Raw genomic sequence first — 16,076 nt, forward strand, 5'->3', positions numbered from 1 at the left:
TTTGGCGACTTTAATTAAAAGAGTATAAACAATGCTTACACCATGGTAGTGGTACGTTGTTGATTTTGGTGGGTTTTGTCAATGATGCCATGGAGGAATGATGCTTATGGTTTGACATTGAGTTGATGCATGGAGGCATTTAAGTTTGCAAAAAGTTATTAACTATTGAAAGTCCTCAGCCAACTACATGTATATAACGAAATTTAGAAAAATGCACGAATCCTTAGAGTATCAACGATAAGCACCTCAATAATATTCAACTCCCAAACATTTTATACAATCATCGATGCAAAATAGGTTGTAGGGTAGGGCGATCTAAAAGTATGCGATGTCGGCGATTTTTTGTTTCCGTGGTGACTTCTTTTTTGGTGCGTTTATTTTTTGCGCCAACTTTTTACTTGGCGGCAATTTAACTAAACTGTGAGCAAAATAATAATCTGAAGGAAATAAACAATGGATTGGGGAGGGGGTGCTTTGCGACCCGTGGCGGCACAGCCCCCTCCTAATTTTAGCCTACTCGTGTAACATATTTCATTAAAAATAAACATGTCGTCGGGTGTTTGTGCACTTGGTGCGACGTCTTGAATGCTAAACAATATTTATTTAACTTTAAAAAAAACAGAGATAGTTTGAACACGCCTAATATACAGGCTGACTCGCAAGATGGCCGCATCATAATAAAAATGTCATTTTGAAACACCACGTGGCACGTCACCCTTCTACTTTTTTGAAGACAAAACAAAAGCCCCGCACGAGCATACACAACAAAATGACCCGAGATGATATTGGGGGAAAAGCCGAAATTCGGCGGTGATTTTGATTTTTCGGATATTGTATCCCTTGTTGGAAGTTCTAACCAAAGATCGTATAGCGCCGCATAGCGCCGCTACGCGGCGCTATACGACCTTTGGTTCTAACTCCATGGTTTTGCTATTGGAGAAAAGAAACGCTGACAAACAGTCCATGTGAAAACACGAAATGAGCGCATCTTTATATTTGCTCGATCCCGAAATTGAGCAGCTATATGGAGAACGGGATCATTCAGGAATGACAACTCACTCTATAGTTTCAGCAAAAGATTTTATACATTTCAAGGCTCCCAAATCAATTTTATTTTTATAATATTGTTATCATGGAGAAGTGTTTGGGAAAACCTCATCAAAACGTGTGGTTAATTGGTGTAATGTCCGTTCAGCAGCGCGCACCCGCGATGAGTGATGCGTGCTGGCAGGATTCCACGAAACCCGGAACTGCGCTGCTCAAAGTTGGGAATGAGCAAATTCCCCACTCGAGGTGAAAACATTCAAGATGGCGACTTCCATGCAGACACGCGTCTATACACACGTGGGCCAAAATTACTCCGATGAACATGATTCCAGTGACGACGAAGATAGTTATGATTCTGACGCAGAGGTAAGTTGTTATAAATTCATGTCATGAATATTTTACTTATGTGAAAAACGTCCGAGTAGTCGTACTCAGATCACGACAACGACGTTAAAATAACTTCATTTCAAAATTCAATTCAAGAATCAATCGTAGTCGTACAATACAAATTACAATTAAAAGTACACACTTTTCAGGAAATTTCACCACACAATCCAGAATCCTTGCCAATGATTCCCAAGTCCATGAACTGATTGACACTCTGATTGACGGTACCTTACCGACCCATGAGTCAAATTTGAGGAGCGTAGGCCGTAGTGATTTGTGTACAACTACAAAACATACACGGAACCACGAAGCTCGCACAGGGTACCAGTATCCGTATGTACACTTTTTGCGCACAGCCATGTACATACTGGTACCCTGTGCAAGCTTCGTGGTTCCGTGTATGTTTTGTACACAAATCACGGATCGTACCCGCCCTCTCGTGACGTACTATCGCAAAATGAGGTCGGGTAATTTTCAAAATTGTTGACAGAGGAGTAACACGTACAGTAGGTGGGGAATCCGAAATTACGCTAAGAATTTATCATTTTTAACAATTTTTGAGATTGCGGAGTGGATTCTCTGGTCGCCCCCCTCGCACATTGATATATCAAAGGACACATAGAGCCTAATTTTGGCGAGATTAAAAAAAATTTAAAAGAGAGATTTCTGATTCAAAAATTCATTGAACCATGGGTCGTTAAACGCGTGACAGATGTTCGCCTATGAGGTTACGGGAGACGATAGCCGGACGAAACCGAAATAGTTCTAGGAGTAGGCCGTAGTCCAAGTAACTGAATATTTCAAATTGACCCAGCAACACTTTTTGTTTTCATCATTTTAGAAATTATTAATTAATTGTATTTTTTATTTATTTTGTTTACAATTTTCCCAATTAACATTTCATCATGATTGTGATAGCTCCACGTTGTACAATCAGCTAACTTTCCACTGCGTATGCTACCTTGTCGTCACCAGCACTCAGCAGAAGCGATGTCAGTCAATTCGTAATGTAACGGTCCTGAGACACTTCATACCCAATATTGAACATACCCAAGTCACTTCGTACCCCCGTCATTTCAGACTGCCGCCACGTGCGCTAGTTATCCGTGTGTCAATCAGTCTCTTCAATGTTTCAGGCTTGAAAATTCACTCATTATTTTCTTTCATGTGGAAATCGAGTCTATCGACACCAATACAGGTATTTGCGATAATGTAATCCTCCCGACAGCGGAGCCGGAGGGTTACTAGTTGCGATAACGTAACCCTCCTCCCGACGGCGGAGGAGGATTGGTTCGCTCAATTTTTACCACTTTCAGAAATCATGACACAAATTCTAGGAACACGTACGTAATCCTCAATGTCTAATGAATAACGCTCAAAAACACAATTGAGAAAATATTCTGAAGAAAAAGGAGGAGAGTTTACATTATCGCAACTACGATACAGGACACTTTGACTTGACTTTGATATCTCATTGAGGTAAATTAGATAGTATATTACATATCGAATGAAAAAGTGGTGGCCTGAAATGGACACATTTCAAAAATGAATACAAAGACATGCAGGAAGATCAGAAGAAAACTTCAGAGTTCCTTACCCTACAATTTGACATTCAAAAAAGCTCAGGACTTTATTATTAACTTCACACTTAAAAAGTGAGGCATTTGCTCTGAGCTTGCACAATGCCGATGCGCGATGCCTATAGAAAACGTGCAGTTTGCCATTTTTGCGTCCAGATTTTCCTGATTCCCACCATTAAAACCACGGTTGAATAACCTAACAAAATAATGAAGTGTAAATAATTTTTTTTAAAACAAATTCTTGTATAGCGCGTTTCACAATAACCGTATCAATGCTCTTTACATTAGTGCCCTGGTCATGGGGCCAATAACATCCCTCTAATGTTTCTCAACTCCCTTGGGAGTATACAGCCCTGAACTGCCTGTAAGGCGCTTGTGGCTTTTTCATACACAATATCAACCTCTACCCTCGCAGGTACCCATTTATATCCATGGGTGAAGAGAAGCAATTATAGTAAAGTATCTTGCTCAAGGACACATGTGTCACGACCGGGATTCGAACCCACACTCCGGTGAATCAGCACCAGAACTTGAATTCGATGCTCTTAACCACTCGGCCATGACACTCTTAATTAACACCAAGATGTTCTTCTTTGTTTTTTCACTTTTGACACATGTAGTTGCAGAACGCATTTGCTAAAGGACTGCTGAAGCCAGGACTTAATGTTGTCGCTCAAGGACCCAAGAAATATGTCAATAATGTGGTAAGTGCTGACAATGACTTCAGAAAGTTTTTGTGACAAAGTAGAATGCTGTAGACAGCTAGGCAGATAATTGTGCAGGTTGTGGTAAAGCATGAAACTTGACAATGACAATTGAGAATTGGTCAATCAATCATTTTGTAGAACTTGGGTCTCACCTACAAATACTTTGAGAACTATAAGGGGCCCTTTTAGTTCATAGAGGCCCTAACGTTTTGGGCCTCTGTAACGCCAATAGGAGACTTTCCAACGCTAGGCGGCAGCAGACATACCGGGTAAATTTCCATTGTTTACGTAGTTCTGAACATGCGCATAATTCTGAGAACAATGGATTTACCCGGTAAGTCTGCTGCCCTCTATCGTCCCAGAAAGTCTCCCATTAGTTCAGGCATGATACTTCACTCATGACCCTTGGCCTTGGTTCTGTTGAAATGTTCCAGTAGAAATTTGTATACACTGCAATATTGATTTCAAAAGACTAAAGTGAGGCCTACAGGGTGTTGAGAAGTGACAACTTGTTGCAATGTTCTGAACAACATTGCTTTGTTTTGTTTGCCTATTATTTTAATTTCTGCAGCAAAACACTGGACACCTTTGGTTATTGTAAAAACAAAAATGTGTGTTACTTGGTGTACCCCAACATATAGGGGCCTACATACAAAAACAAATCTGTGAAAATTTGGACACAATTGGTCATTGAACTTGCAAGAGAGTTGTGAAAGAAAAAACCTCTTCTCTTGTTGCACAAGTTTCTGATGCCTAAAAATGGCTTCAGGCCTGAGGTCTTTTAATATTTGAGTGAGAAATTACCTCTTTCTCAAAAACTATGTTACTTCAGAGGGAGCCATTTCTCACAATGTTTTATACTACCAACAGCTCTCCATTGCTCACTACCAAGTAAGTTTCTATGCTGACAATTATTTTGAGTAATTACCAATAGTGTAAAATGCCTTTAAGGTCAATCATCTGACATATTTCTTTTTGAATTTAGGAAGGGATAAAGGAAGCCTTAGCTGAGCTTCAGCAGAGCCTGCCATGGATTGAAAGAATGGATATCGTTAGTGATGGTGTAAAGAAGACGGCAACAGATGTAGAAGAAGAAGAATCTATAGCAAAGAAAATGCCGACAGTCGTCGATGATGTGCACGATGACTTCAAACGAGAAATGACATTGTAAGTTTAATTGCAACTGTTTGTCATAGTGAGATTCTACGTATTTATGTGTAAACATGGGAGTACAAGAAGTACCAATAATCGAGGCAAACATGTTGATCACAGAGTACAAAGAATGTCAATTAAAGCTTTCAAGGCGCCAAAAGTACCAATCAAGGTAAACATGGGAGCACCAAAAGTACCAATTTGGGCAAACATGGAGTTAGTACCAAAGTACCAATCAAGGTAAACATAATAAACATAGAGTTTGTACCAAAAGTACCAATCAAGGTAAACCTGATAAACATGTATTGAGCACCAAAAGTAACAATCATGGTAAACATGGAGCACCAAAAGTACTAACTGGGGCAAACATAAAGTTAGTACCAAAAGTTCCAATTAAGGTAAAAATGTTAAACATGTATTGAGTACCTAAAGTACCTATCAAGGCACATGTGTATGGATTATCAGAAATACCAATTATAAGGCAAACATGTTAAACATGTTTGGAGTATCAATCAAGGCAAATGTGTTAAACATGTTTACTGGTTGGTAAGACACTGCTCTAGAATTACAAAGGTTGTGGGTTCGAATCCCACCCGAGTAATATGACTGTGGATTTTTTCCCGCAGAACTCGGGGGAAAGTACTTAGTATACAGTGCAAACACACATCTGTGTAAGGGTAAAAAACACAAAATTAATATGCTTTATCCCGATACAAATTTAAACATCTATTAACTCATTGCGGTAACTGCTGCTAAAATATAGGATTCCAACTACCGAGTATACAGTGCTAACACACATCGGTGTATATGGGTAAAAATCAAAATTAATATTTTCACTTTTGTATGTTAGTTATCGCCAGGGTCAGTCGGCAGTGTTAGAGGCTGTACCACGTCTACAACAACTTGGTCTATCAACGAAGAGACCCGAAGATTACTTTGCTGAAATGGCAAAGACAGATGAACATATGAGAAAGGTAGATTGCATCTTTGATCACTTTTTTACGGAGCTCTGGAAGTGCCATCTTACATGTTTAGATCTTGACACGATTATCTCGGTATGTTGACTATGAGGTCGTTCAGACACAGTACTAAAGTTGGTTCAACCCATAAAAGTTAGACCGTCGAGCTAGGGGGTTTATCTTTAGACCGCTTCACGTTTATCTTTATGTGTGTGAGTGACCTCCGAGATCATTACGTAAACACACGACCAATGAACACGACAATAAACCGGATGTTAGTGTAATGAGGTCGCGTCGGCTTTGACCTCTTAAAACCAAAGATAAACCGTATCAGGTTAAACTCAGTGCTGTCTGAACACAAGGGAAAAAACTTTTCACATCCAACATGTTAAGTTAAACCGGTTCGTGTCATATTTGAGTTTAGGATGGTGTCACTGGGAGATAATTATGTCAAGATCACAACATGATGGATGGCACTTCCAGAGCTCCATGCTGATGAGTTGGTTAGCACTTGTTGAATGTCTCCATTAACTCAAAAAGTCACTTTTTGTATTTTTCTTTTTTATCTTTCCTTTTGCCTACAGCTTTTGTACAATTTTTTTTACTTTTTTTTTTTTTTTTTTTTTTTTTTTTACAGGTCATTGAGTCACATTTCATGTATATGAATTTAATGTACAAACAATTGTATAACAGCCTGGTGCGTACTTTATTCAGTACATGTTATTCCAAGTTTGAGTTCTTTTTGTAAGAATAGCTTTAAATTCGATTTTTAACAACTAATTCTCATTATTGTCAAACTCCAATAAGCTATGCAATCCAAAACCAGATAAATGAAGATTTGTCTCATTTTGTATTTCACAGGTCAGAAAGAAACTCATCGGCAAACAGCTTGCCATAGACAGATCACAGAAGGCTAAGAAATTAAGAGAACTCAAAAAGTTTGGTAAAAAGGTGAGTCATGTTAATAATAAAGCGATTTGTAATAACGACGAACAAAACAGTAGATTTCCTTTATAAAGACAGATTTGTTATTGGTAAATTCATGTCCTTTCATCAGAGCCTAATTAAGTTGCTGTGGCTACACAGCATTTTGTGTACGAAAATCATAACAACAACAACATGCTCCTTGATATGTGTTTTCCATGTTTTCCACTAGTGGATATGTTTTTAATGGAACCATACTTCATTGTGAATTGTGAAAGCAAAGCAAATGTCCCTGTAACACAATAGGGATATTTAGGACGCTAGGTTGCAGGTAAATCCATTGACCTTGGTTATGTGCTCATGCTCAACGTGAACAATGGAAAATTAAGTGTGCTACCACCTAGCGTTCCAAATATCCTATTGGAAAACAATGTGCCTGATTGTGTGTTAAATATGAGCCAGGCTTTAGGCTTCTGAAAAGCAATATGATATAATTCCTTCATACATTGATAACACCAGTGAGTTTCGGGGGCAAGGCTGGGTGCCAGGGCATTCCTCTTGACCGAGTGCATAACCTCACTCAGGCCTGTAGACCTATGCTTCCTTTTTTTAAAGGGCAAGGGCATCAATGCATTTTCTCCTTGGTAAAGGGTACCCCTTTGAGGAAACTGTAAATTCTACTGGAGCATTTTGCGGGCACAAAGGCAATGACCAGGGGGCATGGATGCAATCGCCTTCGTTGCCTCCGTGAAGTATCAGGTCTGCTCACTGCCACAGAGTCTTTCACACGATGACATTTCCAGGCGAAGATCAAAGGCATCTTAGAAACTATGTTTTTTTGTGTGTAATTCTTTGATATTTTGTATTCCAAGGTTCAACATGAAGTCCTGCTCAAGAGACAGAGAGATAAGAAAGAATTAAATGAGTCAGTCAAGAAGTTTAGACGAGGTAACTTTGCATCTTACACAAACTCTCCAAAATTAATCTACCAGTTTTTACTTAATAGACCCTTCCCATGAATTATGCTTATTTACATTTACGCTTACTACATTTATTTGGTATGTTGTCTACAAAAGCTTGACTGTACTAAATGGATTGTTGAGACCAAGTCACACAGGCCCGGCTAACGAGAACGAAAAAGATATTGATACAAATGCCCGCCCTTGATTGGTTGAATGAGCGTGGGCGTATTCTGCGTGGTGCATTTCAACTAATCGAGGGCGTGCATTTTTTTCCATTATTGTTTTTGTTCTGGTTATCAGGGCCTGTGTGATTTGGCCTTCAAAGGTGTTATCAAATATTAATGGTTTTATGTGAACTTTTGTTTTTCAGGTAAAAAGGACGCCTTAGACATTTTAGAAGATCTGGACCGAAAGCCAGGAAGTAACCAGACAAAAAAACGAGGAGTCCCTGATGAAAGATCTGTTAAGAAAATGGGGTGAGCCTATAAATTTATATGTCGCGTCTGAATGAACTCATTTGATGTGTAGGGTGTCATGGCCGAGTGGTTAAGAGCATTGAATTCAAGTTGTGGTGGTTAAGTCATTGGAGTGTGGGTTCGGATCCCAGTCGTGACACTTGTGTCTTTGAGTAAGATACTTATAAATACTTCTCTGCACCTAGGGGTAAATGGGTACCTGTGAGGGCAGAGATGGTTCTTGTGATTGATTTAGCTTACATGTAGTAGCGCATACTTGTTGCACTGGCTGTATACTCCCCAGAGAGCAGAGATGGTTTAAGGAATGAATTAAATGGCCCAGTGACCAGGGGTAATAATGTACATGCACCATCAAATCAAATCAAAATCATATTAATTTTGGTTTTACCCTTTTACCGATGTCTGTTAGCAATGTATACAGTCGACTCTCGTTATACAGAGCACTTTTATAAAGAGGTTCTGCTTATGAATAGCAAATTCTGAAGTCCCAAATTTCAATTTCTCTTTGCGTTTCTTTCTTTTGCTGTCCTTTTATAACAACATTCCTGTTATAAAGAGAGAGGTAATTTGCCCGGTCCCATCGACCTTGTTATAACGAGAGTTGACTGTACTCATTACGTTCCTCAGGCAAATTACTAGTCTTGGTTCCAAGACCAATGGTGTTGCGCGGTCACACACAACCAACGTTCCGATTATGCACGGCAAAATCTGTACACGCTTGTAATGAACGAACGCTAGCGGGCGCTCTGTTTCTCTGATTTAGATCTCACCATGGTCTTGGACTTTTGCAACGACGAGTCTTAACTTTTTTATTGTTTTTCGGCAAATCTCCCCCGACTTTCCGGTGGAGCCAATCAGAGGCTGCGTTGCAGTTGGCTCATGAATTCATCAGTGTTGTGCATGCAGTGTACAATGCATGCAGTAATTGCGTTGCATGACTTTTGCTATACTCTGCATGTGTGTGTGGGTATATGTTTTTATCGGAGTATAATAATGTCCAGATCAGTAGGATTTGAAACTTTGCCACATGGTGGAAATACGATAAAGAAAGGTTTGCGGTACCACCACAAACCTTTCTATGTATAATATCCAGATCCAGACTACTGCATTGCCATGATGCAGCTTGAAATGCGATCGTGGCGTTATGCTCCCGACGTGCCAGGGCCCACACTGATGAAGCCTGTATTGGCTAAACAATTTGCTTATAGTTAGCACAAAATAGTATTGCTTAGCAGAAACTGGTTACCAGCCAATTTTTAATTAAATTTGAAATGTTGTAGACTTATGCCTAGTGCCCAACTAAATTTGTGGATAGTAAAGAAATTTTGTACAGTATTTTCTGCCAAACAGATATTAACTGGTGGGCCCTGTAGTGTTATTCACAGTGAAAGTTTTTTAATCTTGGGGGAAGGAAATCTTGAGGGATTCAAAAGCCTCTTTGTGAGAACGTATTTTGAAACGTAAGCGTAGCTGCAGATCTTGGAACGTAAGCGTAGCTTGACTCGGGATTGAAAGCGTACTTTTTGATATTGTAGCGTAACCTAAACGTATCTTGGAGTGTATAAGCGTAGCTGAGTAGCTGCGTAGCTTGGAACGTTACAGTATCTTTTGGAGCGTAAGCATATCTTGGAACGTAATTCGTAGCTGCGTATCTTGGAACGTAAGCGTAACTTGACATGGGATTGAAAGCGTACCTTTTGATATTATAGCGTAACTTGAAGGAACGTAAGCAGATCTGTAAGCGCAGCTGAGTAGCTGTGTAGCTTGGAACGTTGACATCTTTTGGAACGTAAGCATATCTTGGACTGAAGCGTAGCATCTTGGAACATAAACGTAGCTGCGTATCTTTGAACGTAAGCATAGCTTGACTCGGGCTTGAAAGCGTACCTTTTGATATTATAGTGTAACTTGAAGGAACGTAGACCTAAGCGTATCTTGGAACGTAAACGTAGCTGCGTATCTTGGAATGTAAGCGTAGCTTGACTCGGGCTTGAAAACATACCTTTTGATATTATAGTGTAACTTGAAGGAACGTAGACCTAAGCGTATCTTGGAACGTAAACGTAGCCGAGTAGCTGCGTAGCTTGGAACGTAACCATATAATATTTTTTCGGAATGTAGTCGTAACAATATCTTTTGGAACAACTCATGAGAAATTGCGAATTTTGATTGCTTGTCGAGTGGCGACTGCTGCTATTCAACTCCCAGTTATTTGAGGCGAATAGTCGGGTCATAAATTCCACTAGTTGCCCAGTTTAATCATTACCTCAAAAATAACTCTTCATTCACAGAATTAAAAAATAATACTTTGTTTGACAAAATTATGCTTTGAGGGAATTTTGTTTTAGCATTATATTCATTTATACCTTTTTTAAAAAATTCTCATAATTTTTTTAAGCTACTCACACAATAACACTGTCAATATAACAAAATGCGATATTCCTACGTTTTGACATCATCAAAACTACCTGAAACCTCATAACAAAAAGAAATTAGGGGGCCATGAATCAAAATGGAGCATATTGGAACGTTGCGATCATAAGAAACAACGGATTCGACACCCGCAAGCTGGGAGTTCATAGTGCCCGGGATTTAACACCTCCAACCCCCACGAGACACGGCATGGGCGGTACGTGATATTCCACAAGGCTTATTTCACGTGACGATTGCTCCACGCCGTGGGGCTATACAAGCGTCCGTTACACGGACTCTCTGAATGCTAATCTTACGTTCGATTTTTGACCATTATTTACGATTTCAAATCGTCACGTATCCATAATCTGAATAGGTAGTCTATACTTAAAATTTCACTGTTTTCCCTTTAAAAGGCCTAATGACCACGGAATCACTCTTTGAGCAAAGATTATTAAAAATAGAGCGCCGATCATATTGACCTTTGACTCGATCTAGTTTGAATAGTCATCTTCAATTCGTCAAGTGATATGAATATTGCATACATTAAAAGTAATTTACATAGTCTGGCCACGCCTTCAATTTGCAAATGTCCAAGACCTTGGTGAGCACAGGACATGGTGAGATCCGGAAATCAGAGAAACAGAGCGCCCTCTAGCGTTCGTTCATTACAAGCGTGTACAGTTTTTGCCGTGCATAATCGGAACGTTGGTTGTGTGTGACCGCGCAACACCAATGGTCTTGGAACCAAGACTAGCAAATTACTCGGTTGGGATTCGGTTGGGACTCCAAACCCACGACCTTTGCGATTCCAGAGCAGTGTCTTACTGAAATGATAAAAAAAATTGTACTTTCAGGAAGGGACAGAAGGGCCAGAAGCGTCAGTACAGAGATAATAAATTTGGAGAAGGCGGAAGGAAGAGAGGAATGAAGAGAAATACCAAAGAAAGCTCTTACGATGAGAGTAAAGGAAATTCATCAAGGAGAATACGAGAACAAGGACCTAATATATACAAGGTAAGGAGAATACGAGAACAAGGACCTAATATATACAAGGTAAGGAGAATACGAGAACAAGGACCTAATATATACAAGGTAAGGAGAATACGAGAACAAGGACCTAATATATACAAGGTAACTATAGTATATGATTTTTAAATGATTTTCAAAAGGCATTGCATGGTGAAGTTTTCAATATATATGTTTGGTTTGCGTTGACACCATGTGTATATCTTCTTGCCAGGTAGAGTTTGGTGGTTTGTTCAATAGAGAACTGTCTTGCTATATATTCTACTACCGCGGAGTAGATTTGTCTGATTTTTCGGGAGACTTATCAGTTTTGAAAAGAACTGTCCTGCTTTTTAACTACTACCTGGGCGGAAGGTAGAAAATCGGCTTGAACTACTTCTTTAGCTTATAGGATTGTTAGTTACATGTACTGCACTACCGCAGAGTGAGTTCTTAATTGGTCTCAGTGTTTGGCCTAGCTTGCTCTAGTCATCGTCAGGAGACTAACTATAGTAACAAGATGGACTGTCTCAACCGCCAAGATCAAAATATCGTAGATTCATGAATATTTTGTATGAATACAGAAAGTTCACAATCATATCATGTCTCACCCAACACTTTTTTTGTCTCTTAATAAATATTCATTGTAGCCTGCATTTTGATTTAGTAATTCCCAACTCGAAAATGATCTTGGAAAAACAAAATTGGTTAAAGTGGTCAGATATTGCATGAGATTGCACTACAGATCCTCTAGCATCCTTACTGCTTCGCCCGTGCTGTTAGGACTCCAGGCGCCAAAAATTGTACTCACCATTTGCCATTCAAAAATTGCAAGCTGTGTATCAAAGAGGAAGACTTCCAGTTTGTATGGACTGTGCAAGTCACAGGCATAGTAAAAAAAAAAGTTAAAAAAATTTGAACGAAGAATAGATACTTCCATGAAATCAAATGTATTTGATAAATTTCTAGTAAAACAACTACCGCTAGCAACTCCTTATAAATAGAATTTCAATTATTATGAAACACAAATAATTTAAAACCAAATTTGGATAAGGATGCTTCTTTTTTAGAGACCCCCTTATTTGCTAATCTTGCCCGAATTTGTGTGATAACTGCATAGTAGTAGTAGTAGTGGTAGTAGTAGTATTAAGTTCTTTTTATCTTCAAGTACGCGCTAATCCTCCAATCAGAATCGCAGAATGGAGTGGTGATAAAAACCTATATTGCACGGCTAATACCACTACCTGCGTCTTGTGTGTTCTATGTCACTTGCCAAGTTTGCTTGAAGATAAATATGTTATCACACGCGCGCTCGTGGAAATTCGGAAAATAAAGCACGTCTGCATCCAACTCGGCCTTTGGCGCATTTCACAATAACCGTCTCAATGCGCCGACATTTAGTGCTCTGGTCGTTGGGCCAAGGTTTATTGATAACATGAATGTAAGTAGGGCAACATTCTTAATTGGTTTACAAGTAAGCAAAAATTTAGGTCAAGTCCTATTCTTAGGTTTTCTATTTTGAGATTTAATATTAATATTTGAGAGTTAAAAATGACATCCATATGTATAATATGTTTCTCTCTATTGATTTGTTTTTATTACAGCCCGGTAAGAAGTATCAGGCTGAACGCAAGAAGCAAAGCAAACGGTTCGGGAAGGCAAAGAGACAACAGATGAAGTCAAAGAGGTGAAACGTATAAGATATAGATTGGACCCTCAGGACGTTACTGGCTGTATTAACTTCATCTACAGAGTGCATTGACTCATTAAAGGCCCTGGACAACTTCGGTAATTGTCAAAGTTCTTAGATCGATCTTAACTTCAAATCAATCTTAATTGCTAGGCAAAGTGTGATGTCACAATACAAATCACTATGGTGACACTGAAAACTCAACTTAAGACTAATCTTTTTGCTTTGTGAAATCAGATGCAGTATTCTCACCTGGTGTATCCCAACAAATGCATTAAATAAAAAATCTGTGAACATTTCGACTCAATTGGTCTTTGAAGTTGCCAGAGATAAATAAAAGAAAAAATCCTTGTTTCTCAAAAAAAGGCTTCAGTCCTGAAGTCTTCAAATATTTGAGCGAGAAATTACCTCTTTCTTAAAACTTCAGAGAGAACTACTTCTAAAAATGTTTTATATTATCAATAACTCTCCATTGCCTGCTACAAAGTTAGTTTTTATGCAAAACAATTATTTTGAGTAATTACCAATAGTGTCCAGTGCCTTTAAGCAAGACCTTGATGCAAGATACCTCAATTACTGTCAAAGATGGATGGTAGAGATGCGGTAGTGATGTATTTTTAAAGGATATGTACACCCTTGACATGTACCACTTGTCTTCTTCAGTAGCATGGAAGCGCCAAGCAGCAGCAATGTTCACCTTTTTTAGATGCAAAAATATCATGTTTATACCATGAATGAATAACTTTCGTTTCCTATGTAAACAAAACTATTTCTTAGGCCCTTTTCAAAACCTTGGCTTCAGCTTTGGATTCGGTTTCGGGCTCCATCCTCTCGTCGAAGCCCTGAGTGCGTACGGAGAGCATGCGCACTTGTCAAAACAACCGCCTTAAATAAACGAGTACAGTTTCTTGTTTTATTCCAGACATTTTGACTGCAGGGAATGAGATATCGTTGTTTTTATGGTCAATTGACACTACAAAATTGAAGGTTTTTTAATTTTGTGCACACTTGTATTGGTACATATATGTTTGTTTCAATTTGCAAATGAAAATAAGATTCAGGATGCGTCATATTGGGAGTCGATGTTTCCCATGTGTTATACAGAATAGTGCACATTTTAGGCAATGCAACGATGACATGCTTAATACCAAATGGCAAGCGTCAGACAGTAGCTCAGGCCTTCCAGTGTTGGTTTCTTATGTCAGATAATTTCTGGGTAAATTGAGGGTGTTTTTTTTTTCCATTTCAAAGTCTCAAAGGCATACTATGTACGGATGTGAATACAGTGTACATGAATTATGGAGGACCAACAACGCAATTTTCCAATTTTTTGATAGTAGAAAATGAGAATTTACTTTCAAGTAAAACCATTTTTTCAAAATCTTCATTTTCTGCTAGCAGAAATTTGGAATTTACTTTTTGAGCTGTGGGACGTTGATCCAAGGGTCAATACATAAACCGGCTCAGGATTCTAATTCACTGTAGGCTAAAATTGACCATGTCCTTAACCCTCTAGAGTGAGTGAGGGACCATAGCAGCCACAGGTGGCTTGTACAAAAATGACCATAGTGGCCACAAACTACTGCTTCTTCCATTCACGTAAAGCCCGGTTCATACTTTCTGCGAATGCGAAGCGAAATTTGACGTGAATGTGACGTCACAACCCTCCTTTCTCAAAGATATTCGCAAGTGAGTTGAGCGGAGTTCAACTGCTGCAAAATTTTCGTTGCTAATTTGTGACGTCTACATTCGTACCGCACTCACATTCGCAGGAAGTCTGAACCAGGCTTAAAGGGTCCATGTCCAGATATGAAACTTTCGAATGTAATATGCTAACCCAAAATATTGACCCAAAACTAAATTTTTTGTTTTGTGTTATTTCAGTGTTTAAACTCTTATATTTTGTTTGGTCTTTTTTCAATCAATCAATTTTTAGTGTTTCCCAAAATTCTCACAATGATTAGCTGTAACTTAATCCACAAGATTTTGTGTTGTGAAGTCATATAGTATGATAATAATACTTTAATCTTTGTTTTATAATATTTTGAAGTTTATTGAAACAAACACAAATTGGAGGTATTTTTACAAATAATGCTTTAAAAATGTACAATAAGAGCTTAAAACATTTTCACATATACCATGGAGAAAAGGAAAATAGACTTGCATACATTGTACATGTATAGCTCACATAGCCTTGCTTTTTTAGATGATGGAATGTGTCATTTACAGAGTACACATTCCATTGCATAGTGTGCCGTAATTGGCCCTTTATCAGCCTTGGAAGGAAAGATAGTGAATGTACATGTTCATGATGTGAACAGCAACTAACAAACTGAATCTGGTGAAACTCTAGCAATGCTTTCAATTTCCATTGATCTTGATGCTTTGCTGCTGCATTAAAACAATTTGATTACGAAATTTTGAAAAGTTTGTTTTTTCTTATTTCATATTTTTTAACTAAATGCGTTCCTTTAATTGTTCATTCATAAATTCTGTAGACAGTTTCGCTACCTCTATTGGTGGAGAGCGGGTCACGTGGGGGTGTTTAAACGATTGATAATGACCAGCTGGAGCTAACCGGCTGGCTTCCGGGTGTCGGGCAGGTAAAGATTATCACGGGGAACGCAATTCATAGCTATTAGTAACAGCGCGTAATCTATTTTTAAGCGTGCGTTCAGACAACCCACGCGTAACAGACTCTTCACAAAATTTTGAAACAAAATACATGTATTTCAAACCTCAAATTTTCAATTGTAAAGTGTCTATAATTGT

At 38.7% G+C, this 16,076-nt stretch overlaps 1 protein-coding gene across 1 annotated transcript; it reads left to right on the forward strand.

Moving 5' to 3' along the window:
- The first annotated feature begins 1,275 nt into the window (after positions 1-1,275).
- LOC117297846 (probable rRNA-processing protein EBP2) lies at positions 1,276-13,449 on the forward strand. Its single transcript, XM_033781011.1, has 9 exons — positions 1,276-1,413; positions 3,635-3,718; positions 4,707-4,888; positions 5,724-5,847; positions 6,694-6,783; positions 7,629-7,704; positions 8,089-8,194; positions 11,464-11,623; positions 13,219-13,449. Exons 1-9 carry the CDS (start codon positions 1,309-1,311, stop codon positions 13,303-13,305), a joined length of 1,014 nt encoding a protein of 337 aa, XP_033636902.1. The 5' UTR covers positions 1,276-1,308; the 3' UTR covers positions 13,306-13,449.
- The last annotated feature ends 2,627 nt before the right edge of the window (positions 13,450-16,076 follow it).

Source organism: Asterias rubens, chromosome 12, assembly GCF_902459465.1.
Source record: "Asterias rubens chromosome 12, eAstRub1.3, whole genome shotgun sequence".
Classification (NCBI taxonomy): Eukaryota; Metazoa; Echinodermata; class Asteroidea; order Forcipulatida; family Asteriidae; genus Asterias; species Asterias rubens.